The 24,832-nt window shown below is 42.7% G+C and overlaps 1 protein-coding gene across 1 annotated transcript in view; it reads left to right on the plus strand.

Annotated features, from left to right (window-relative positions):
• The window catches only part of VWF (von Willebrand factor), a 276,575-nt gene that overhangs the window by 8,226 nt on the left and 243,517 nt on the right, over positions 1–24,832 (plus strand). The window contains exon 6 of the mRNA XM_082255011.1: positions 12,967–13,091. Coding sequence (XP_082111137.1) covers positions 12,967–13,091 — 125 coding nt within the window. The remainder of the gene's footprint in view (positions 1–12,966; positions 13,092–24,832) is intronic.

Genomic DNA, 24,832 nt, shown 5'->3' on the forward strand with positions numbered 1-24,832 from the left:
GCTTTATGGGGAAACAGAGACCCCTTTCTTCAGAGTTTGAGCAACAGATGGACTGCACTAGAAGACCTGAATTAAGGCTGGATTGAGGATACTGTATCCTGTCGGAAGTGAAAATGTCTGGGTCTAATACTTTTCACCAATAAACATTTCAAAAAACTTTCTAAGCAAGGGGAGAATTTGTACTGGGCACTCCTTACTACAAATCTAAGAGTTGGCCATTTGTTGAGCAATTTGTGCATCACGATCCGTGAGGTGAATGCCTAAAACCAGAAAAAGGTCCATACATACCACACATTTACCATTGATTAGCCTCCTTCCGGGAGAACAATCTCCGCCGTACAATTATATATTCACTAGAAGCATTTCCCATCTTCATCACTCCAGTGCTATCACAGACCTAATCAATAGAACTATGGAGCCTGGTCCCTCTCATTTTTCACCATAACATGGAGGAGTGTGGTTCTGTTGTATTCAGAGAACACAGTAAATATAGTAATTAAATGCAGAGAGTAAAGTAATTTATCATCCAACAAGATTTCTGTCAGGATCTACAGGTATTTCCTTTACTCTTTTCAAACAGATATTACAAAACACTTTCAATTGTATATTCAACAGACTAGAAGGGACTAAATACGAATTTCATTGTTAGGGTTTGCACAGATTTTAACAAGTTATAGTTGGCCCTAGATAGGTCAGATTTTTTTTTAAACGGTCCTGATTCCCCATTATGCACACTAAATGTGGATGGGGGAATCCTCCCCACTGTATCATTGTATTCTTACAGTGGAGAGACTTCCCCGCCATCAGAATACACTGTTTAAATACAGCCTGCAGCAGAAATTTTCCAACAGGCTGGTTGAACAGAAACCGATTGGTAGATTGACTTCTGTTCAACCACAGTTCCTATACATAGATCGAAATTCGGCCAGTCCCTGCTGAACCAGACAAATTTTATTCCATGTTTGGCCAGTTTAAAGCTTATATGCATAATGCAATATTAGTGATTGGATTTACATCTGCTTTAAGTATACTTGGAATTAGTTAAGCAAAATACCTGCCTCATAAACCTCTAATGAAATCAATCATTGGCTGACCATAAGGAGGCATACTAGTACAGATACAATTAAGCTGAATATGTTCCCCTTCAGTGGAAGTAAAAACTCTAGAAGTATAGCCTCGAATAAAAGATTCCACCTGACACTGCCTTAAGCCCAGAACACACAGGCCGAATGTTGGGCGGCATCGACCAGTTTTGATAGAAATCAGCAGACATTCTGCCTGTGTGTATAGCTATTGGTCCAACAGAAGCTGGCCAAACTGTTGAAGGGCCATGACCGAAATGGTCTGCCGACCTGCTCTCAATTAGCTATCTATGTCCGAGCAATGTCCGGAAGTGTTTTGACTGGGGGGGGGGGGGTGCAATAGCTCAGCAGGGGAGATTGATGTACTAACATCAGATTGTTAGTACAGCGGCTCCGACCTGAGCTGTCAGTTTGCTGGGTTGAACGAAAAGACACTAGTAGTGTGTATGAGGCTTTAGATTACCACTGCAGTAGAGTCAATTCAACATACGATCATAGAACCGTCTGTACTGTATACTCTCTCAGTTAATACCCAGAAGGAGGATTCAGAATTACTGAGTTATTTGTGCTTGCTTACATTATATGGTTTAAAAAATGTAGTTGTGCTTTGAAATTGCATGAATAATCAAAATTTTATTATTCTAAACCTGAGTTCCCTTCCTTCCAGGAACAGGTCTATGGGGGTCCCATATGCATTGAGTAGATAATAAAAATTGGACAGCTGCCAAAGGGCCATGGCTACTGTCCAATCAGAGTTATGAAAACATTGCACTAAAAGCTGCACGCATCAGTCTCTACACACCTTTTTTTAACACTGAACAAGAATTACCCACATCTTACTATAGGCCCCCAAACTTTGCTTAAATTAAAAAAAACAATAGTGAGTAAAACAATTCCTAGTTCCTTGCTTTCCTAAAAATAAATAAAATAGAACAAAGGGATAACAAAGGGATATATTTTTTAATGTTTCGTACATGCAAACTTAGTAGTGTGCTCGTTTAATGCATTTAGGATTAGGAATTCTTCTTTATCGTACATCACGGTACACACAGCAGCCATATTCATTACTATATGGGTTGTACGCCACCTATAGGTGATCGGACACTGGCAACCAATCAGACAGGAAGTCCCCCCCATATAACCCCTCCTTTACAGGAAGTACCTTCGTTTTTTCACTAGTGTCTTAAAAGTGATAGTCACGGTGGAGAAGCTATGCACATTTTTTTATGTTTTTTCAAAGAAGATGAAAGAAGATTATGCTATAAACCCTGATCAAAGATCTCTGAATATAAGGGGATTAGCAAACAGATCCACCCAAAAAAGTCATAGACTAAAAGGATGGCACCTGAGCCTCGGAAAGGAGATACGAGGTTTTGCCTGTAATGTTGTCCTTTTTAGGCACTGGACTTTGGGATCTGGACCCTTGGTAAAACCAAACCCCAAAGGCGCCTGGCAGGGTGCTCTACAGGTCCAAGGGAGTGGCCCCGCAAAAACAAGGGGACCCAGTCCTTGAAGGTCGGCAAGTGGCAGAAACTCACCGTGATGGGTGAAGATTGGGTTCTTGTTACATGACAGAATCCTGCGGTGGGACTGGTAAGTTCACTTTAAAAATATTTGTAAAAATATTTTTATGCACTATTCCCTTTAAGTATAACAGATACCGAGTACCATGTTTGGTCTCTACCAGAGACAGTAGGTGTATCAGCTGGGACAAAGCACACCTTTTTTGTTTTTGTTTTGTGTGCACGTGTATGCGGTCGTGCACGTAACTCGCCGCACATGCGCAGTAACAAGCGCAAACAGCGCGACTTTTAAAGAAAGTGTTTGCAGCGAGCAAGCTTCTGTCTGTAGGCTGGAGAGGACACAGAGCAGCAGCAGCTGGGTGCATGGTTAACTGTGGGGCATGTTTACAGGCACGGACAGGTTCTGTTACTTTGGGATAATCAGCGCTGTGTGTATACAAATTACCTCCCTTAGAGATGTCTGAAGTCTCTTTTTCCTCTCTAAGCTCATTACGCCCTTCTTAAAGTCCTCAGGTTTTTCCTTACATCTGGTAATATATTCTGATTGGGATCATCCTGATAGGAATTTTGTTCCTCCCAAAAGGTTTTCTTTATTATATCCTATGGAGGAAACATTCACAAGAAAATGGAGTATACCTATTGTGGATGCTGTCATTTCTTCATTTAACAAATGTTTAACTTGTCCTGTAGATGATGCCCACGTTTTCAAAGATCCATCTGATAAAAAGTTGGAATCTTTGCTAAAAGCCTCCTTTGCAGTTTCAGGGTCTGCAATACAACCAGCAGTGGCAGCTATAGGAAATTGTCAGACTTTAAAAGACCGTATTAAAAAAGTTTCCAGGACGGTTCCTTCTCAAGGAGAGTCTCTCGAAGATTTGGCAGATCTACCTAGAATTTTATGTTTTGCAATAAATGCTCTAAAAGACTCCGTACAACAAATGTCAGTTTGCTCTTTTGTCAGTTCATATGCACAGAATCCTGTGGCCTAAAAGCTGGTCTGTGGAATTACCGTGTAAAAGATTGCTGGCTGGCTTTCCCTTACATGGGGAACACCTATTTGAAGATGATCTAGATGAACTCGATACATTTATCTAAAAGATTTTTTTTTTGGGGGGGGGGGGGTTGGGAAGACGATGCTACCTGATAACAGGTTCCCGACACTCAAATTTCCAGTACTTCTAATCCCAGGCAGTTGCGATAGCCCCAGCCATCTGGATCTAGAATCAAGCCTTCAGGTCTCAGCTCTAGTCTAGCTCTAAACCTATCTTGTGAAGGGGTGCCCCCACTCAGTCGGGTGCGGCTACGGTTCTCCTAGGTCTGGGTAGAAATAGTTCAGGACAACTGGGTTATTTCCACTATCTCACAGAGGTACAAACTGGAATTTCAGGTATTCCCGCATCCTCGGTTTTTAAAGTCAAACAAACCTGCAGATCCTCTAAAAAGAAGATCTCTCTTTCTGGCTCTGGACCATTTAAGGTCCCAAAGAGGGATTACAGAGGTTCTGGAAGACAAAAGATTCAGGGGTTTTTACTCAAACCTTTTTGTAGTCCCCCAAGCCAAATGGAGACGTGAGACCTATTGTGCATCTTAAAGCTCTGAACCAGTTTCTAAACATTTGTACTTTCAGAAAGGAGTCAAATCATGCAGTGAGAGGAATTCCTAGCATCCATTAACATCAAGGATGCATACCTTCATGTGCCTATCTTTCAGGCCCATCAAAGGTTTTTACTCTTTGCAGTAGAAAACCATCATTTTCAGTTTGTGTCTCTGCCCTCCGGGTTGGCCACAGCTCCAAGAGTGTTCACAAGGATCATAACTCAATTTTTGGCTGCTCTAAGGTCTCAAGGGACATCAGTGGTAGGATATCTAGACGATCTATTACTAATAGATCGATTGGCTTCGGCTCTAAGCGGAATGTGTTTCAGACAGTTCAGTTCTTAGAACGTCTGGGTTGGATTCTGAGCTTGGCAAAGTCAGCATTACAGCTGGTCAAGCATCTGGAGTATCTGGGTTTCCTTGTGGACACAATACAGGCAAAGGTATTCTTGCCGTCACAAAAGATCACAGACCTGAAGGATCTGGTTTGATCCGTTAAAAGGGAAAAGTATCTTTCTGTACATCTTTGCATGAGTTTGAGTAGTTTCCTATGCTCAATTCCATGCCATGCCTTTACAGAACAACATTCTTTCAGCATGGACCTTTCTGGTCCAGTTGATCCTTTTTTCTGGTAGGCTGGAAAGTAGTGACTACAGATGCCAGTCTCTCCGGCTAGGGAAAGGTTCTGGAGGAAGCCACAGTCCAAGGAAAGTGGTCTTGGGTAGAAAGGAGCCTTCCTATCAATATCCTGGAAATCCAAGCAGTTTGTTGGGCATTAAAGTACTGAACTCCCAGACTTCAGGGTTACCCTGTCAGGATGAAATCCCACAATGCCACGGCTATGGCTTATGTCAACCATCAGGGAGGCCCCAAGAGTCAGTCAGCTCAGAAGGAGGTGGATCTCATGCTATCTTGGGCAGAAAAATTTGTTCCATGCCTGTCTGCGGTTTTCAATCCGGGAATAGAAAACTGGCAGGCAGACTTTCTGAGTCGTCAACAGATGTTTCCGGGGGAATGGTCATTACACCCCGAGATCTTTGAATTGATCTGCCAATGCTGGGGGGTCCCGAAATTAGACCTGTTGGCACCCAGGTTCAAGAGTTGAAGAGTTTTGTGTCCAGGATCAGGTATCTACTTGCAGTCAGAGTGGATGCTTTAATAACTCTTTGGGAGGAGTTTTCCCTGATCTATGCCTTTCCTCCAGTTCAGCTGCTTCCGCGTCTTCTACGCAGAATCCAGGTAGAGCGGAAATCAGTAATCCTTGTGGCTCCAGCATGGGGTTTTGGTATGCACAATGTCTAAAATTGGCATTGGCAAGGCCTTGGGTTCTTACACTATGTTTGGACCTGCTCTCGTGGTCCGATATTCCACCCTGCTTTACAGTCTCTACATTTGACGGCTTGGCTATTGATGCCTTGATCTTGAAGGGGCAGGGTATATCTGGCCCTGCAGTCTCTACCCTGATAAAACCCTTGAAGAACAGTCTCTAGAGGCATTTATTACAGAGTCTGGAAATCTTACATTTCCTGGTGTGGGGCTAGGAAGTGGCATCCCCGCAAATATATTATTGGGAGAATTCTAGCTTTCTTGCAAGTAGGGGTAGATATGAAATTAGCCTTAGGCACTATTAAGGGTCAAATTTCAGCCTTATCGTTTTTTTTTCCAGAGACCAATCGCTTTGAATTCCATGGTTCAAACCTTTGCTCAAGGGGTGGTACATATGCTTCCACCAGTGAAGCCACCATTATGTCCTTGGGATCTAAATTTGATGCTGGCAGTTTTACAGAAACAGCCTTTTGAGCCCATGTGGCATATCCCTCTGGTTCTTTTGACCAGAAAATTGGTCTTTTTTGGTTGCAGTAACTTCAGCCAGAAGAGTGTCAGAATTAGCAGATCTTTCTTGTAAAGAGTCATTCTTGATTTTACATCAAGATAGGGTGACTCACGTCCACACCCAGGTTTGTTGCCCAAGGTGGTGTCCGCTTTTCATTTGAATCGGGACATTATACTGCCGTCCTTCTTTCCAAATCCTCAAACAACAGAGGAAAAGTTGTTACATTCTCTGGATGTAGTATGTGCATTCAAGATTTATTTGAAAAGGTCAGCTCAGATTTGTAAGACCGACCTTTTGTTCGTGCTGACAGAAGGGCCCAGGAAAGGGCAGGCAGCATCTAAATCTACTATTTCTCAATGGATTTGCCAGGTTATTATCCAGGTGTATAGTTTAAAATGGAAGGTTCCACCTTTTTCGGTAAAGGCACACTCTACCAGAAGAGTAGGTGCCTCCTGGGCAGTTCGCCATTAAGCTTTTAAGGCTCGGATTTGCAAGGCCACGACTTGGTCGTCGGTGCATACGTTCACCAGATGTTAGGACCCAGGAGGAGTCTGCATTTGGCCGCAGTGTTCTGCAGGCAGCTATGTAGATCTTTTGTGGCCTGATGACGGTATTTTATGGTGTCCCCCTCCCCTCAAGTGCATTGCTTTGGGACGTCCCATATAGTAATGAATATGGCTGCTCTGTGTCCCGTGATGGTCGATAAAGAAATATGGATTTTCCTACTGCTTACCTGTAAAATCTTTTTCTTGGAGTACATCAGGGGACACAAAGGTCCCTCTCCTCTTGTCTGGGATGTTTATTGCTTGCTACAAAACTGAGGTACTTCCTGTATAGGAGGGGTTATATGGGGGGACTTCCTGTCTGATTGGTTGCCAGTGTCCATTCATCTATGGGTGGCGTATAACCCATATAGTAATGAATATGGCTGCTCTGTGTCCCGTGATGTACTCCAAGAAATGGATTTTACAGGAAAAAAAAACATATATTACCTTTTACAATGGTCACAGTACTCCCCTAAAAATACCTTCATCTGCTTTTCTCGTTAGAAGGATGGCACCAATTTTGTTTAGGCATCATCCGGGACAGCGTCTACTTCCTGGACTGAGATGTCAACTCAGAGATGACATTGTGCAGTTCTTGGTGTCTGTGCAGTTCTTGATTGTGTCCACCACCAATGCCAGGGACAGATCCACCCCTGCTGGGGTCTCTTACCTTGTAACTACAGCTACAAATGTACAGCACTCAGTCTGTTTTAATATGGGAGAGGAGACTGGAGAAATGCTTCCCTCTGCCTGCAGCTGACTCATCTCAGACTAGGCTTAGTCACTGGCGCTCAAGGATGGCATTTTAATGATAAATGTCACAGTTTTTTTTCTTAAATTATAGTGTTGCTGTTTATTTTGACATGTCAGGAAATTATTAATTCAGATTTGTAATACAGCATGTATAATATATAATGGCTCGTTTCTCAATAAACAGTCCAAGGGTTTTGGTTTTATATTTATAGTGGAACTAGGATGGAAGAAGGGAATAGTGGGATACTCCAAATGGAACTATCTACAGTTGATAAGGACAACTCTCACTTGGCCACATCAAGTTATTTGTAGAAGCAGTCACACTGCTTTATCCATACTGCCACTTGTATGGTAGGGTTAAGTCTTTTTACTCTCTCCAGCAGCAGACTTGATGCAACTACATTATCTTCAGGACACTAGCATCCCCTTTACTGACTCCCATCTAATGACCCTTCTAGCTGAAGGGATGGCCCTCTCAGGACAGGCCCCATGACACAGATCTGTACTCACTATATGCAGAATCAGATCAAGTCCAGTGTCTCCCTTCCAATCAGCTCTGCAGGACCTCCTGGTTTAACTCCTCTCTGACTCTTCGGTCCTCAGGTCGACCACCTGAGGTCACATGGCAACTTCTACAGAGGAAGGGCACCTGCCCCCTCCCCCTGGGACCCCACTTTCCAGCAGAAAGCTCCCCAAGCACATGTGCCTTTTGCATTTATACAGTATCCCAGGCACTTTCCTCTGCCAATCACCAGGGCTCTACTAAATGCCTGTGTACTCATTTGCCAGATTTCCTCCTACTGTCCAATATGCCTCCCTATTGGACCCATGTGAAACACTTCAGAAAAACTGAGCTGCATCTGAGCACCATGAGCAGACCTCACTAGCAGATCCTGCTCTCTGGTAGTCAGAGAAAAATACAGATTTACCTGGCAATCTATCTGGTAAGCAGAAAAGATTAAAAACTATACTCTCTCTCTAGCACCTACCTAGGAGTGTGCTACATGTGAATCACCCGGTGACTATTAGGGGCACAGGGTGACCGAGAATGTGATGGACAATTACTTAATGGATTCTGAGAGCGTGGTTTGGATTACTTCAAATGGGACAGAAATATTTATGATCAATATCCCTTAAGAAACCTATGGGCCCTGGGTTTTAAGAGGAGACTACTCTTTGGGAGGCAGTCCCCTGCTATAGTCAGTTTATTAAGGTGTTATGTGTTATTCTGTTAAGTATACCTCTCTCATTGTTAATTGTGTTAATTAAGACCTATTGTCTCTGTCTGCTAGCACACTTATGTAGAATGTACTTTGTTGTGACCTTGGGGCCGGGAAGTCTGACCTGGAGATCTCTGATTAATCACAACATTGTCTGGGTTGCTAGTTATGTAATTACCTTAATGTTAATAGTATATGTTGGTTGGTCCCTAATTATGTTAATAATAATCCTGTATACAATGTCCTTTGCATACGATAACGTATTCAGGCTCACCTGACCTGGTGTGGTATATATCGTCTGTGTGAGTTTTCAATAAACAGTTCCAGTTCTCATTCAAGCTATTTCTGGCTAGTCTTGCTTGTTGCGGCTATAATATCTGGTACCTATATCCAGACTGGAGGAAGCTGTATATTAATGGAAGCAGGGGTGCTGGTATTTCCATCACATTGGTGGCAAGCAGTGGGATGGTTTGCTCTAAGTCTTCATAGACAAAATATAAAGCATGACCATAACAGACAGGCTATAGCAGTACAAAATAACTTTAAGATTAGTTAATCATATAAACAGTAAATAAATACAAGTAAAAAGTCCCAGGAAAAAAGTGCTTGTGCAGGTGTAAACAAAACAGGTGTTTCACTTCTCAGTTGCTACATATGGCGTCCTGCCGGATTACCAAAATTTCCGCCTGGACGTCATTTTGCTCTTGGCTGGGCGGGAAGTGATTAAACTTGGATTTCTACTTTAAAGTGGTTGTAATGTCAAACGTTTTTTTTTTCCTTTAATGCATGACCTGCATTAAAGGATAAGTTGAACTTTGGGAACATGTTACATCTTCCACCCAATTTTAGTTTGGAACATGTAACATGCTCCCAATGCTGCAGTCGCCACCCACTGCCCCCCTCTCCCATAAGAAGTTATGGGGAGAAGCTCCCCATACTAGCTTCCAGCGCACAGAGCTCAGTGTATGAATGAACTACAAGTCCCAACAGCCTTAGCGGCTACTGGCTTGTAGTTCTCAATGAACATATATGTATATATTTCTATATATACAGTATCTTACAAAAGTGAGTACACCCCTCACATTTTTGTAAATATTCTATTATATCTTTTCATGTGACAACACTGAAGAAATGACACTTTGCTACAATGTAAAGTAGTGAGTACAGCTTATATAAGAGTGTCAATTTTCTGTCCCCTCAAAATAACTCAACACATAGCCAATAATGTCTAAACCATTAGTAACAAAAGTTTTCCCCCAAATTGGGCCCAATTAGACATTTTCCCTCCCCGTTGTCATGTGACTCGTTAGTGTTACAAGGTCTAAAGGGTTAATGGGGAGCAGGTGTGCTAAATTTCGTGTTATCGCTCTCACTCTCTCATACTGGTCACTGGAAGTTCAACATGGCACCTCATGGCAAAGAACTCTCTGAGAATCTGAAAAAAAGAATTGTTGCTCTACATAAAGATGGCCTAGGCTATAGGAAGATTGCTAAGACCCTGAAACTGAGCTGAAGCATGGTGGCCAAGACCATACAGCGGTTTAACAGGACAGGTTGCACTCAGAACAGGCCTCGCCATGGTCGACCAAATAAGTTGAGTGCACATGCTCAGCGTAATATCCAGAGGTTGTCTTTGGGAAATAGACATATGAGTGCTTCCAGCATTGCTGCAGAGGTTGAAGAGGTGGGGGGGGGGGTCAGCCTGTCAGTGCTCAGACCATACACTGCACACTGCATCAAATTGGTCTGCATGGCTGTCGTCCCAGAAGGAAGCCTCTTCTAAAGATGATGCACAAGAAAGCCCGCAAACAGTTTGCTAAGGACAAGCAGACTAAGGACATGGATTACTGAAACCATGTCCTGTGGTCTGATGAGACCAAGATAAACTTATTTGGTACAGATGGTGTCAAGCTTGTGTAGTGGCAACCAGGTGACGAGTACAAAGACCAGTATGTCTTGCCTACAGTCAAGCATGGTGATGGGAGTGTCATGGACTGAGGCTACATGAGTGCTTCCGACACTGGGGAGCTACAGTTCATTGAGGGAACATGAATGCCAACATGTACTGTGACATACTGAAGCAGAGAATAAACCCCTCCCTTCGGAGACTGGACCACAGGGCAATATTCCAACATGATAACAACCCCAAACACACCTCCAAGATGATCACTGCCTTGCTAAAGAAGCTGAGGGCAAAGGTGATGGACTGGCCAAGAATGTCTCCAGACCTAAAGCCTATTGAGCATCTGTGGGGCATCCTCAAACGAAAGGTGGAGGAGTGCAATGTCTCTAACATCCACCAGCTCAGTGATGTCATCATGGAGGAGTGGAAGAGGACTCCAGTGGCAACCTGTGAAGCTCTGGTGAACTCTATGCCCAAGAGGGTTAAGGCAGTGCTGGAAAATAACGGTGGCCATACAAAATATTGACACTTTTGGGACCTTGTAACACTAACGAGTCACATGACACCGGGGAGGGAAAATGGCTAATTGGGCCCAATTTGGACATTTTCACTTGGGGGTGTACTCACTTTTGTTACCAGCGGTTTAGACATTAATGGCTGTTCTTGGAGTTATTTTGAGGGGACACAAAATTGACACTGTTATACAAGCTGTACACTCACTACTTTACATTGTAGCAAAGTGTCATTTCTTCAGTGTTGTGACATGAAAAGATAAAATAAAATATTTACAAAAATGTGAGGGGTGTACTCACATTTGTGAGATACTGTATATACACCTATTATATTATTAAAAGTATTGGGACGCCTACCTTTACACGCACATGAACTTTAATGGCATCCTAGTCTTGGTCCGTGGGTTCAATATTGAGTTGTCCTACCCTTTGCAGCTATAATAGCTTAAACTCTTCTGGGAAGGCTGTCCACAAGGTTTCGGAGTGTGTCTATGGGAATGTTTGACCATTCTTCCTGAAGCGCATTTGTGAGATCAGGCACTGATGTTGGAGAGAAGGTCTGACTCGCAGTCTCCACTCTAATTCATCCCAACGGTGTTCTATTGGGTTGAGGTCAGGACTCTGTGCAGGCAAGTCAAGTTCCTCCACCCCAAACTCACTCATCCATGTCTTTATGGACCTTGCTTTGTGCACTGGTCCAAATCATTCTGTGCAGGGGGGATTATGACGTGGGGTTGTTTTTCAGGGGTTGGGCTTGGCCCCTTACTTCCAGTGAAGGGAACTCTTAGGGCATCAGCATACCAAGACATTTTGGACAATTTCATGCTCTCATCTTTGTAGGAACAGTTTGGTGATGGCCCCTTCCTGTTCAAACACGACTGCGCACCAGTGCACAAAGCAAGGTCCATAAAGACATAGATGAGCAAGTTGGGGTGCAGGAACTTGACTGGCCTGCACAGAGTCCTGACCTCAACCCAATAGAAACACCTTTGGGATAAATTAAAGCTGACACTGCAAGCCAGGTCTTCTAGTCCAGTGGTCCCCAACTCCAGTCCTAGGGGCCCACTAACAGGCCAGGTTTGCAAGATAACTAAATCACATCACAGGTGATCTCATTTGCTGCTCAGTGATTGCAGTATTCTAGTCTGCATCTCCCCAAGGTAATACTTCAAATCTGGCCTGTTAGTGGGCCCCCGAGGACCGGAGTTGAGGACCACTGTTCTAGTCCACATCAGTGCCTGACCTTACAAATGCGCTTCTGGAAAAATGGTCAAACATTCCTATAGACACACTTCTCAACCTTGTGGACAGCCTTCCCAGAAGAGCTGAAGCTGTTATAGCTGCAAAGGGTGGACCAACTCAATATTGAAGCCTCCAAACTAAGACTGGGATGCCATTAAAGTTCATGTGTGTGTAAAGGCAGGCGTCCCAATACTTTTGGTAATGTAGTATATTTATAAATGTATGGTTCACACTGCACTGCTCAGATGTTGCATGTGATGTGCACAGGAATGGGGTGTGATTCCCGTGCGACTCACATGCGGTGTTCCCCACTCACTAGTGTGAATCCAGAATGAAACACATTGGGGTTGATTTACTAAAACTGGAGAGTACAAAATCTAGTGCAGCTCTGCATTGTAGCCAATCAACTTCCACGTTTTTTTTTTTTTTTTGGTAAAGCCTAATTGAACAAGCTGAAGTTAGAAGCTGATTGGCTCCCATGCACAGCTGCACCAGATTTTGTACTCTCCAGTCTTAGTAAATCAACCCCATTGCCTGTCATTCTTCTAAAGACATCTTAATTGTGATATAACTAAAATGATATCTAGACTGATATCCAGGGCTTGGCACTCTCTTTCTCCGACTCAACACATGCTGGTTTTCAGTGCCCTGTCGAAGCTGTAATGTTACTGTTTTGTAACTATGATACACTCCCCATCATCATTGTAAACTTTCATATTCTAATATTACTTTTTTCTTTTCTTCTTTATTACGCAGGCATTATAGCAGTAAAGAGCTACGAATTTGCCAATTCTTGGGCGCTACACGGGAGTGATAGGAGATGCAAAAGGATTTATCCACCCAGTAACACCTGCAACATTTCATCAGAAGCGGCAGAAAAGGTCTGTCTCATTATCCTCTGTTTATTCAGTCAGTGTACCTCTAATTGTATCACTAAAGCTGGCTATATATGGATCCAAACTTGTCTGGATCAGCTGAGCGAAAATAATTGACCAATGTATGGCCAGTTAAAAGTTTAACTGAAGCCAAAACTTTTTTTTTTTTTTTTTGGATAGAGAGGAGATGGGTTAGAACCCCTGTCAGTTTTTATTGCTGTCTGTGCCCTTGTTATGGAGATTCACCCTCTCTCTTTGTCCTGTTTATTTTTTTAATTGAAAGTGACAGTAAAAGAAAATCCCAAGTTTTGGGTTGTCCCTAGAAAAGTAAAAGAGGGGAAATCTTCCAATGGGGACACTAGTTCTGATGACTTGGGGGTACCCAAGGAATTCTCTTAATTTGCAGGGATTTTCTCTCACTTCCTGTTTGAATATGGGACAGGAAGTGAAGAAAAATCTCCCCAATTGGACACAGATGAGAAAAAAAAAAAATCTGATAGTGGCTATAACCTTCCCTTCTATCCAAAATGAAAAAGAAAAGCGTTTTGCCTATAATTCTACTTTAACCTTCCTAGCGGTATTCCCGAGCGTGGCTCAGGGTTAAACTTCAGTGCCAAAAGCAGTAACCCCGAGCCACACTCGGGGTACCGCTAGGAAGATTGCTGGATCCTGGTAGAGGGGTTACTTACTTTGTCACCGGGATCCAGCGATGTATCCCGGCGGTCAGCTTCCTCCTGATCCACGTATATATGTATATATATATATATATACATACATACGTGTATATATATATATATATATATACATATATATATACATACATACATATGTGTATGTATATATATATATATATATATAAATGTACACTATATGTATACGTATATGTATATATATATATATATATATATATATATACATATATATATATATATATATATAAATATATACAGTATATATATGTATACATACATACATACTTTAACTTATTTATAGTTTTTTATTATATTATAATTTATGATTTTTTGTTTCAAACTTTATCATACCCGAGATGATATAAAGAAGAACGCACAGAAAAAAAAATTATATGTAAATAGTTGGTTTGGGCTGCTCATTCTTAAGAATTACATGCAAAATAATGGTACCGCTTTCAGCACCTAAAATCCGAAAGAATCATACCGCCAGGGAGGTTAAGCCCTCTCCACTGTAGCCAAAATGAGATAAAAAGTCTTGAAGGTAGTTTAAAAATTCTCTGTCACCAGACCCTTTATTTCAACATAAACATTTACATAAAATTATAAGTGCATTTACCATATTCTATGCACATTATTTACATGTAAAAAACCTCCCTTCTGTAGATGTTATGTTGTGGTTATCAGTCAAATGATTAGACAAGCAGTAACTACTGTAGTACAGGGGCTGCCATAGGATAGTTCCACAAAGGCCACCAGGTGGCAACACAATACAGAATAACGGTATCTAATATAACAGAGTATAAGAAGAAATTACTAGTAATAAATAGCACAGTACACTTCAGTCTAGTGCAAACACAGACACTTTGTTTTCCTTTGGGGTAACGCCTCTCTCAATAGGGTGATGGCTGTAGCTGGTAGCCCAGGTGATCAACTTTAGGCATCTCCAGACAGGCTCCACAAAAGGAGGGTGAAAGGAGTCTCTGGTCCTGGTGTCTAGGTAGCAGCAAATTTGAAAATTAGGGTTGACACCACTGGAAAGGAAGGGTTCTGGGGTCAGCTTGCACAGTGCCCACCACAGTGACTGGGCTGAAGATGAAGCTGCATGCTCTTGTGCTTTCATCTGGCATCACGCATGCCAGGAAAAATGAAGGAGGGCCCCACACCTGGTGACAGCTAACATGCCCAACCTCTGCTATCCCATCAGACACAGGGGTTGATTTACTAAAAATAAATAGACTGTTGCACTCTGCAAAAGCATTTGCTCCAGAGCTTAGTAAATGGGCAGATGAAAAATATAGGCTATGTGGGACTTTAAGTGAGACACCAGCAAGTAATGCCCAGCGTCTCCATCCCTGAAAGTTGAAAGGATTAAAAGAGGTGCATGGAAATGGGCAGAAGCTCTGCTGACTTCCATTATCCAACCATGTGCAAGCAAAAATACTTTTTTTTTTTTACCTTGTATGTGATTGGTTATTCTTTGTAAAGGTAAACTTTACCCTATTTACAAAGCTCTCGAGCAACTGCACTTTGCAAAGTGCACAGTCTATTTGCCTTTAGTAAATCAACCCCACAGTCTCTTTGAGCACCTAAGGGTGGAAACAGTGGAATTACCGTATTTATCGGCGTATAACACGCACTTTTTCCTCCTAAAAATGGAGGAAAAAGTAGCACTGCGTGTTATACGCCGATATAACAAAAAAAAAAAAACGTCCAGAAAGCAGTCAGCGCCGAGAGGTAGAAAGGGGCGGGCGGCACCGAGGAGAAGAGAGGACGCGCTGTCATCGGAAGTCCCGCCTCCTATGCCGACGTCAATCATAGGCGCCGGGACTTCCGATAACAGCGCGTCCTTCCTTCTCCTCGGCGCCGCCCGCCCCCTTCTACCTCTCGGCGCTGACTGCTTTCTGGATAACTGGCGAGGCTGCAATAATGGGCGCTGGCGAGGCTGCAATAATGGGCGCTGGCGAGGCTGCAATAATGGGCACTGGCACTAGCTGCATGAATGGGCACTGGCACTAGCTGCATGAATGGGCACTGGCACTAGCTGCATGTATGGGCACTGGCACTAGCTGCATGTATGGGCACTGGCACTAGCTGCATGAATGGGCACTGGCACTAGCTGCATGAATGGGCACTGGCACTAGCTGCATGTATGGGCACTGGCACTAGCTGCATGTATGGGCACTGGCGCTAGCGAGGCTGCAATTATGGGTGCTGGCGAGGCTGCAATTATGGGCACTGGCGCTGGCGAGGCTGCATGTATGGGCACTGCGCTGGTGAGGCTGCATGTATGGGCACTGCGCTGGCGAGGCTGCATGTATGGGCACTGCGCTGGCGAGGCTGCAATTATGGGCACTGGTGCTGGTGATGCTGCATATATGGGCACTGCACTGGCGAGGCTGCATGTATGGGCACTGGCGAGGCTGCATGTATGGACACTGCGCTGATGAGGCTGCATTCGTGGGCACTGGTAAGACTATATTTAATTTTACAAAAAATTTTCTGAGTTCAAAGCTGTTTATTTTAAATTTCAGCTTTTTTCCTGAAATTCCTGCCCTAAAATTTAGGTGCGTGTTATACGCCGGCGCGTGTTATACGCCGATAAATACGGTATGTGCTTGTCCTTGAGATCAAACATCCAGAGACTGCTGTTGGGCATGGCTATCTTAATTTGATGTCACTTAGGGGTTGACTTACTAAAGGCAAATAGACTGTGCACATTGCAAAGTGCAGTTGAACTCTGCAAGAACAGTTGCGCCAGAGCTTAGTAAATGAGCAGACGCTTTCATCATCCAATCATGTGCAAGAAAAAATGCTGTTTTTTTTATTTCCTTGTACGTGATTGGGTATTCCTTGCAAAGTGAAGCTTTACCTAATTTACTAAGCTCTGGAGCAGCTGCACTTTGCAATTTGCACAGTCTATTTGCATTTAGTTAATCCACCTCCTTAGTGTCACCAGCTCAAGTGACACGCTATAGTATTCCGGTTAACTATCCTCTTCAGCCAGAGGCGTAACTGGAACCTTCAGGGCCCCGGTGCAAGAAACTATGAAGGGCCCCCTGGACGGGGCCCTTCCCTTCAAGCCTGGGGCTCTTCCCACTGATCCTGGGGCCCTGTACTCTCTTTGTGGGACACCTTTATTACAGTCCTGCATCGGAACCCTTTCACAAGTTCTGCCATGGGACCCCTTCCTGCCATCTTGGGGCCTCCCCACGGTGGTGGAATGCCAGGGCCTGGTCGCAAGTGTGACCTCTGTGATCTTGGAAGTTCACCCACTGGTGTCAGTAGTTTTTATTTTTTGGTATTTTAATTGTATTATTTTTTATCATTTTATTTTATTTTTTTTACAATGTCACTGACTATGACTCTGTCCATTCAGAAAAAGAAGGAGCTGGTAAATTACATATTTACCGATCCCTTCCTGGTTCTCTATTGTGACACATCCCCTGCAGCAGCTGTCAGGAGAGGGAAGGGAGCACAGTGGGGGGGGGGGCACAGTAGGGGGGGGGACCAGGGGAGCACACAGGGGCCCAGAGACAGCAGAACTCAAGTGAACTGGATAGGAGGAGTGGTTATACATACACAGCATACAGAGGAACCAATCTCCTTAATTTTCCTCCTGCAGCTACAGGAGGAAAAAGGAGGACAGTGATTTCTCTACATGCTGCCCCCGTTGCCCCTCCTATCCAGGTGTACAGGGGAGCTGCACAGGCCCCCTGGAGCATGTGGCCCGATTGCAATTGCAACCCTTGCAACCCCTGTAGTTATGCCCCTGTCTTCAGCTACATAAAAGTTATGTAAAGAGGTGAGGGGAGGGGCAGAGGTGCTAGACCAGAACGGTCATGCTCTGAAAAGAAGAAGTATGTAATCTGCAAGAAGGGAGGGGCTGTGCTAGGAAATAGACTCTTCCTGATGACGTAAAATTTGTTGGCAAGTACAAAGGAACATTGCAAGTGAATAAAAATTGTTTATGGAAAGGAAAACTCTGCAGGTAAATGATAAAAAAAATGTAATTTGTTTGTGTTTTTACCTGCAATTATTTAGGATTTAGGTTGGAGGCAGGGTCTCTTTAATCCTAAAAAGACCAATACTATAATTACACTTTATAAAATAAGTGCACACCAGTGGAGGAATTGTTGTGTTAGGTTATAAAGTCAAAAATTGGAATAAATCTTTCAGCTCTTTTTATGTAAATAGAAGTCTTTGTTTATGAGCATCACTTCCAGGAATGCAGATTGCAGTCCTCTAAACATTCGGCCTTTCTGAGGGTGTCCACATGCCAAGCATTTCGCACAATAAGACTAGTTTTGCTGTTCCTTCTCCCTACGCAAATGGAATATTTCTATCATAGTGTTAGCAATCTATTTTCAGATTGGAGCAAGTAGGATCCGCCAACAATGACCTTGACCTCAGCTGCCCAGTATAGCCTCTTCTTGCCTGTTATAACTTGTATACAAGGACAATATATCATTCATGAGCTGACTTATAGATTCATTTTTGACGCATTTTTGATGCATGTGGTGTGTCGGTATTTGAGGAGAATTCAAAGCGTGGCTTTAAATTGGGATTAAAGTCTTTTACCAAAAAAAAAAAAAAATTCTAGCCGGTAGATTTTCATTGACGGTGAGACTCTTTACCTCTCTTCTGCCAGAAAAGCTTCTGCCTTACCTACCAATAGTTTTCTTTTGCTAGTACACTGAACCACACAATCACGGGTTAGTGAACAATCTTGGCATGTCTTGGGTGCCAGGACAAATTAACAGCTGTGTACATGCGTGGGGTCACGTCGTTCATTTAGCATGGCCGAAGACACCGAATTTAGGAGAAGAAGGGGTGTAGATGTCACCAGCAATGACAGAGCGACAAGGTAGATCTCGGGCATTGCAACGCTGGAGGATGGTGCTTTAGCAGGTAAGTCTGCCATATCAGCCTGATCTTTAATAAATACTTCATCTAACAAGTTTGAAGCCCACTTACTTGACTATCAGGTCATATTCATCTGAGAGAGTAATTATTTTCTCAGGATGTACAGAATGATGGGCTGCAGTCACTTCAGTTAGAGTTTTTGCAGTTTTTTTGCAGTAATGCGTAAAGAACAGGAAGGAAGGTGAAGGGAGCACTCAGCACTGGATACCTGATGGTTTCTATACAGAACACGTTCACTGGTCCTCAGCACGTCTTGTTAATTTTCAGGGTCCCTCTCTAACAGGGCTATGCTGGCTGGACACTTAAAGTAGAGTCAAACCCATGGATTTAATTGTTTCCCAAAACAGTTCAAGGAATGCCACTAGTCATATCTCAAGGTTGCCAGTGTGCTTATGTTCACTCTCAATCAAACTTTCAAGCTCTCAAATGACTGGTGTCATAGCTGATTACAAGATGGCACTGTACTTGGCTGTAAAGGAGGGGAGGTTTTAATTACAATTTTAATTTAAAATGTGGCTCCCTGATAACAAATGTTTTAGTGGAACTCAGTCTTAGTATTCAAGACAGGACAGTCTGGAAAGGTTCTTGTTTTGATTTCCATTCAGTCGGTCAGTCACAGCCTCAATTGTGGGGGACATCTACAATTTGCTTTCTCCAGAGTGAGAGTAAAATATCCATGGCAGTTGGTATCTCTCAGATTCCTTCCAAGAGGGGAAATCCTTGCAGCACTCCACTCTTTAGGCCCCAAAGGCCTAGGGTAAAGATAGATCTTACAGAAACATGGTCTCCAGGCGAAAGTCTAGGAGGGAAGACCATATGCCAGGATTCAGTAAGTGTCTCAGATATTTATTGACTCTGCCACCAGCAGACCCAATACTGCTGAGCAAGTTGTGGTTTGTTCCACATTATCCTGCTAATTGTCCTGTGTCCAATGGGCCTTTATGACCAATATTCCCAGAAAGCACAAGGTGATCGGTTACTTCTCCTCTACTTCTAGGCACTTTTTTCTCATTCTCTTGCTCAGATCCACCTAATCATACAAAAGATCCATTTAGACAATAAATCCTTAAAAAGGGAGGCAGTAGAGAAAGCCTGGCAGTGGAGGGATGGGAAGGAGAGTCTGGTTTGTATACTGTGCGCTCAGCGGTTCTTTCTATGGATTCCAAAAGCCCTGCTGCAGTAGGATCCTCTCTTCTTCTCCTTCTTCTTGTGCACTGCTTGACTCAGCTGCCATCGGAGCTGCCGGTCACATGCGCTGGCTCCCCAGCTGACGAGCGGAGGCTCCGGCGGCTCGCGATTGCCCCCTAGCTCCTCCCAGGCAAGCAGTTAAAGTGGTCTTAAAAGCAGGAGTTTTTTTTTTAACTTCATGCATTCTGTGCATGAAGGTAAAAAACCTTCTGCATGCAGCTTCTCCCAGACACACCCAGTGCTGGAACAGGAAGAAAAAATTCTAACACAATGTTCACTTTCTAAAAAGTGTAGAAAGCTGAAGGCAGCAGATATGCAAATAAAACTAGGAGCGATTTGTTTCATCTCTGTATATCATCTGAGGCTGTTTACTTCACTGGGTATATGTGAGGGTTTACATCCACTTTAACTGAACAAGCTGAAGTTAGAAATTGATTGACTATAATGCACAGCTGCACCAGATTTTGTACTCTCCAATTTAAGTAAATCAACCCCATAGCGTTTTTTTTTTTTTATGCAGCATCATAGTAAGTATGCAGGACACCCCAAAGGATAGTCTTATAAATAGCTTTGGTTAAGTTATTTAGTTTACCGTACACCATTTAAACAGGATCTTTTAGCGTGCAGTAACATTTAGGTTCACAGTCAACCTTTTGTTTTTTTTCTTGAGTGCACATGTTCAACCCAATGCATTTATTCTTCATGCTGCCAGTACCCTGATGTTGTCAGACCACACATTCGCTGGTCTGTTACCTAGCCAGACATCCCCAACAGCATTGCCTTCCAGTCATTACAATTATATAGTTAGGAAGCTACAACAGAACGAATGACAAGGCTTCCTCTGAATGCCTGCAAGGTAGCAGAGGGGAAATATATCATAATCACATGAAACTAAACCTGTTATGAGAAAAAGTGTGGTCATCCATTATTGACCTCCTACTAAAACAGATACTTTGCAGGCGGTACTGAGATCAACTGTGTCGGTGACCCCAGTAAACAGTGATGTCACTCCCTTGGTCATGTGACAATGCCTAGCAATTGGCTGTTAGGCCTTGGCACCCCCACAAAGGAGGGGGGACACATGCTCCTCCATTCTTGAAAGTGCCAGATATGGGATTGTACACCCCATTAACACCCATCATACCATAAGAACATACCTAAAATATAAAATAAACACACAACAAGGATTGTGGAAGAGTTTAGGCCGCGGCCCCTTTATTGGGTTTAAAACAATTTTAATTATGAAATGAACTTTAACTTTTAATACCAAACAGAACCGCTGTTAACCATTAACAGACCAACATGCTTAGTCACTAAGACTCAAGCAGCAATATCTTATACCAACCAAATAACAGTTTACCAACCACTGTCCACCCACAAAGTGGGCAACATTACCCAAAAAGATTGACTTTCAATATCAAACAGAACTGTCGTTAATAACAGACTAGCATGCTTAGTCACTACGACTCAAGCAGCAATATCTTATACCAATAACAGCGTACCAACCACTGTCCACCCACAAAGTGGGTGACGTTACCCACATAAAGGTGGACCGCGACGAGGGGAAATAACAAAGGGGGAGGGAGGGTGGGAGAGCAGGTTAAAATATGCAGAAGGAAGGCTGAGGAGAATCCCACCGGTGAGTCCAGCTGACAGACCTGAGGTAAATGCAGACTCCGCCCAGTGACAGGAGAGGATATAAGTAAAAGGTTACACTCATTGGCTAGATGTTTCCCGCCAAAAGATTTGTCACCAATACAGTGCTCAGCAGCTGAGGTAAATCTTCCTAGCAACAGCAGGCATCTTGTCACCTGAAACAGAAAACAAAAAGAACCAGCAAAGCAGCCATAGAGAGACATGTACTTAATCAACATAGACCTCTATTAAAAGTAAAATTTATTTATAAAACAAATGGGTGTTAGGGATGACAATCCCATGGGGCCACTTCTCTATTTTATTCTTTCGTGGCCCTAACATTCTCCACGGCTATGAAGGAGCATGTAGCCTCAAGTGAAAATCCAAAAAAGTTATATTCTGCAGCATACTAATTCATAGATGTGGTGACTGGATTCGTTTATTTTTTTTTTTGTCTGCTTTTTCTCTTTTTTTTCACCAGCTGATCCAGGAAGTAAGTCTGTTATTATACAACTAACTTTAACGGACCAAGCTGTCCTACAAAAGTGGCGGTTAGAGAGTTGAGACAAACCATTTCACATTGCCAGGTGTACTCTCAATGGTCAACTTTCATTGATGTATGTAAAACTTTAATCCTGAAAAGAAAAAAAACTGTTGCTGTAACTGCCTAAAAAGTGTTAGCTTGAGTTCGGCTTATAACACTACAGCCTACCTGGATTGGCAATGCTTCTGTTCAAAGGTGTCTCCATTGCTTCTCCATCAAGAGTGGAGACATCATAAGACAGGAAGTGTGTTACTGGCCAAATCGCCAGGTGAAAAGAAAAAACTAAAACCAGAAAACAACTGCAGCCACCACATTTAAGGATTCGTAAGCTGCAATATATTACTTGTTGTTTTTGGTCTTAATGTCACATAACCCTTCTAAAACTCCATCTGGAACAAATAGACATTGCAGAGTTTTCAGCACCGGAAGCCAAGAGCTCTTTGCCAAGTTCACACAGCGCTTAGATTTTGGTGCTGACAATAAAGGCTCCATGATGACTCCATAGCCCAACAGCATTGTTTAGTAAATTCATCCGCTAGGTAAATTTTGGCATGCCTGATGTAAACATGAGGAAATGTAACTCAGTAAGATGAGTCAGAGGGGATATTGCAATGCAGTGGTTATTCAGCTGCATTAAACATAATATTTTTTTTAGGGTCAGGAATGTTTTAGGAATAAAACCATTATTTTACATAAAAAAGCTTTAAAATGAAATATTGTAATTGGCTTGTATGTGTCCAGGTTCTTATGGAGCCTCAGATGAACATAGTCACATAGTTAGTCAGGTTAAAAAAAGACACGAGTCCATCTAGTTCAACCTATAAAAGGGAAAAAAATAGAAATAAATCTAGATTGACAGTTGATTCAGGGGAAGGCAAAAAACCCCAGCAAAGCATGATCCAATTTGCTCTAGCAGGGAAAAAAATCCTCCCTGATTCCCCAAGAGACAATCGGATATTGCCTGGATGAACTTTAGCTATAAATATTAGTACCCATTTATATTATGTACACCTAGAGCTTAAGCAACTGCGCTTACCAGGGCCAGGACAAGGGGTGGGCAGGAGGGTCGGCTGCCCTGGGTGCAATGGATTATTGCAGGAATGGGGGGCACCCTGACCCTAACCCTAAGGTAAGGTAAGGGGGGGTGCAGTTTGGCATATTTGCCCTGGGCGCTGGATGACCTTGTCCCGGCACTGGCGCTTACAGAGAACAACTGCACTTTGCAAAGTGTACAGTCTATTTGCCTTCAGTAAATCAACCCCATGATCTCTGTTATAACAAAAGGACAAAGGAATGGGGATGCTATGCTTAAAATCACCCAATCCCAATTGTAATGTATAAGTATTACTGTATAACACTCAAAACTTTTAAATAAACCTCCTAAGAAAACATTTATGCAGATAAATCAAGTGTCTTCATAGTGTCAATTATATCCATATATTTCTGCAGTAATTCCAATGTGTAAAGTTCTTTGGTGCTTTGCACTAGTGCTCCTTCACCATAAACAGATTTTTCAACCCCGGTGCTTACTTATAGATAAACACTCACCAGACCAATGTCACCTCTTTAACCAAAAAGAAGGTCAATAAGCACTTTAGCTTTAAGATCTTTTGCAATCCTCTTGATGACCAGGTCTCTGTATCAGCTGTCAACTCTTCCACTCCACCATAGCACCATAAGGACCAAGAGAAAAAAAGGCTATATAGTGTAGTATTTATTTAACATACTTCAAAAATCCATGTAAATATTGCTTACATTAAAAAGTGCCACAACCGACAAAAGGATAACCTGCCTGTAAGTTGGTTGGAAACCCTGTTTCTCCACTCAAGCCCTGGAGCCGGGTTGCATTGTCCCATGTTTGGAACCAGAAATGACATGGCTGGAAGTGCCCATTGATGTGCATTTCGGCAATGCTATCACTTCCGACTCTGGTGAGAAGGTGTTGGCTGGCAGGTTTCTAAGGCTAAAGCTGGCCATAGACTAGTCAAATTTTGTTTAAGATGTTTAATTTTGGGAACATTTGTTCAGTTTTCTAATTATTAATAGGGGCATTTTGACGTTCGTTTTGGACCATAGTGATGGGAAAATTTCAAGGAGCAGAATGAAAATGTTTTCTTGAACAAACTAAATTCTAACAGTGTATGTGGTTTTCATTCGGGAAATTCCATTCATACCAAATTTAAAAGACACATGAAATGTTACTTTGTAAAATACTTTCAAATACATTCATCAAGTCTCTTTTGCCATTATTTAATGTACTGATAGGATTTTTCATATGAGGATTTGAAAATCTACCACGTTAGGTTCGGTTTAGGTCATCACACATGGCTGGAGCTACATATGTAAAATATGACCTGATTTCAATCCTTGGTAATTTTATATACAGTACCCAACACTGAGACTGGGTGAGGGTGGGGCAGCACTTGGAGCCATTTAGAATATGCTGAATGGGGAAGAATTCAGAGTCTGTTGCTGGCAGTGGGGAGTTGACCTGGCTGTGTTTCTAAATAATGGCAAGAGAACAGTTAGGCCATCATGCTGGTAGTGCAGCCTGGCAGAACTGGGCAAAACTCAGCATTGGGTGGATAGAAACACGAATCCATCAGAAGGTAAAACATTTTAAATATCTTTAGTTGTGTATTTAACTGTTGCCTAAAGTTCAGCTTTACAGATGCACCCAAACCTCAGTAAATAGATAATAATTAAAGGAAAGTAGTATAGCAATCAAAAGTTAAAACAAAGTCCATTGAAGACAGATAATTACT

This window comes from Pelophylax lessonae (assembly GCF_965119305.1).
Source record: "Pelophylax lessonae genome assembly, chromosome: 4".
Lineage (NCBI taxonomy): Eukaryota > Metazoa > Chordata > Amphibia > Anura > Ranidae > Pelophylax > Pelophylax lessonae.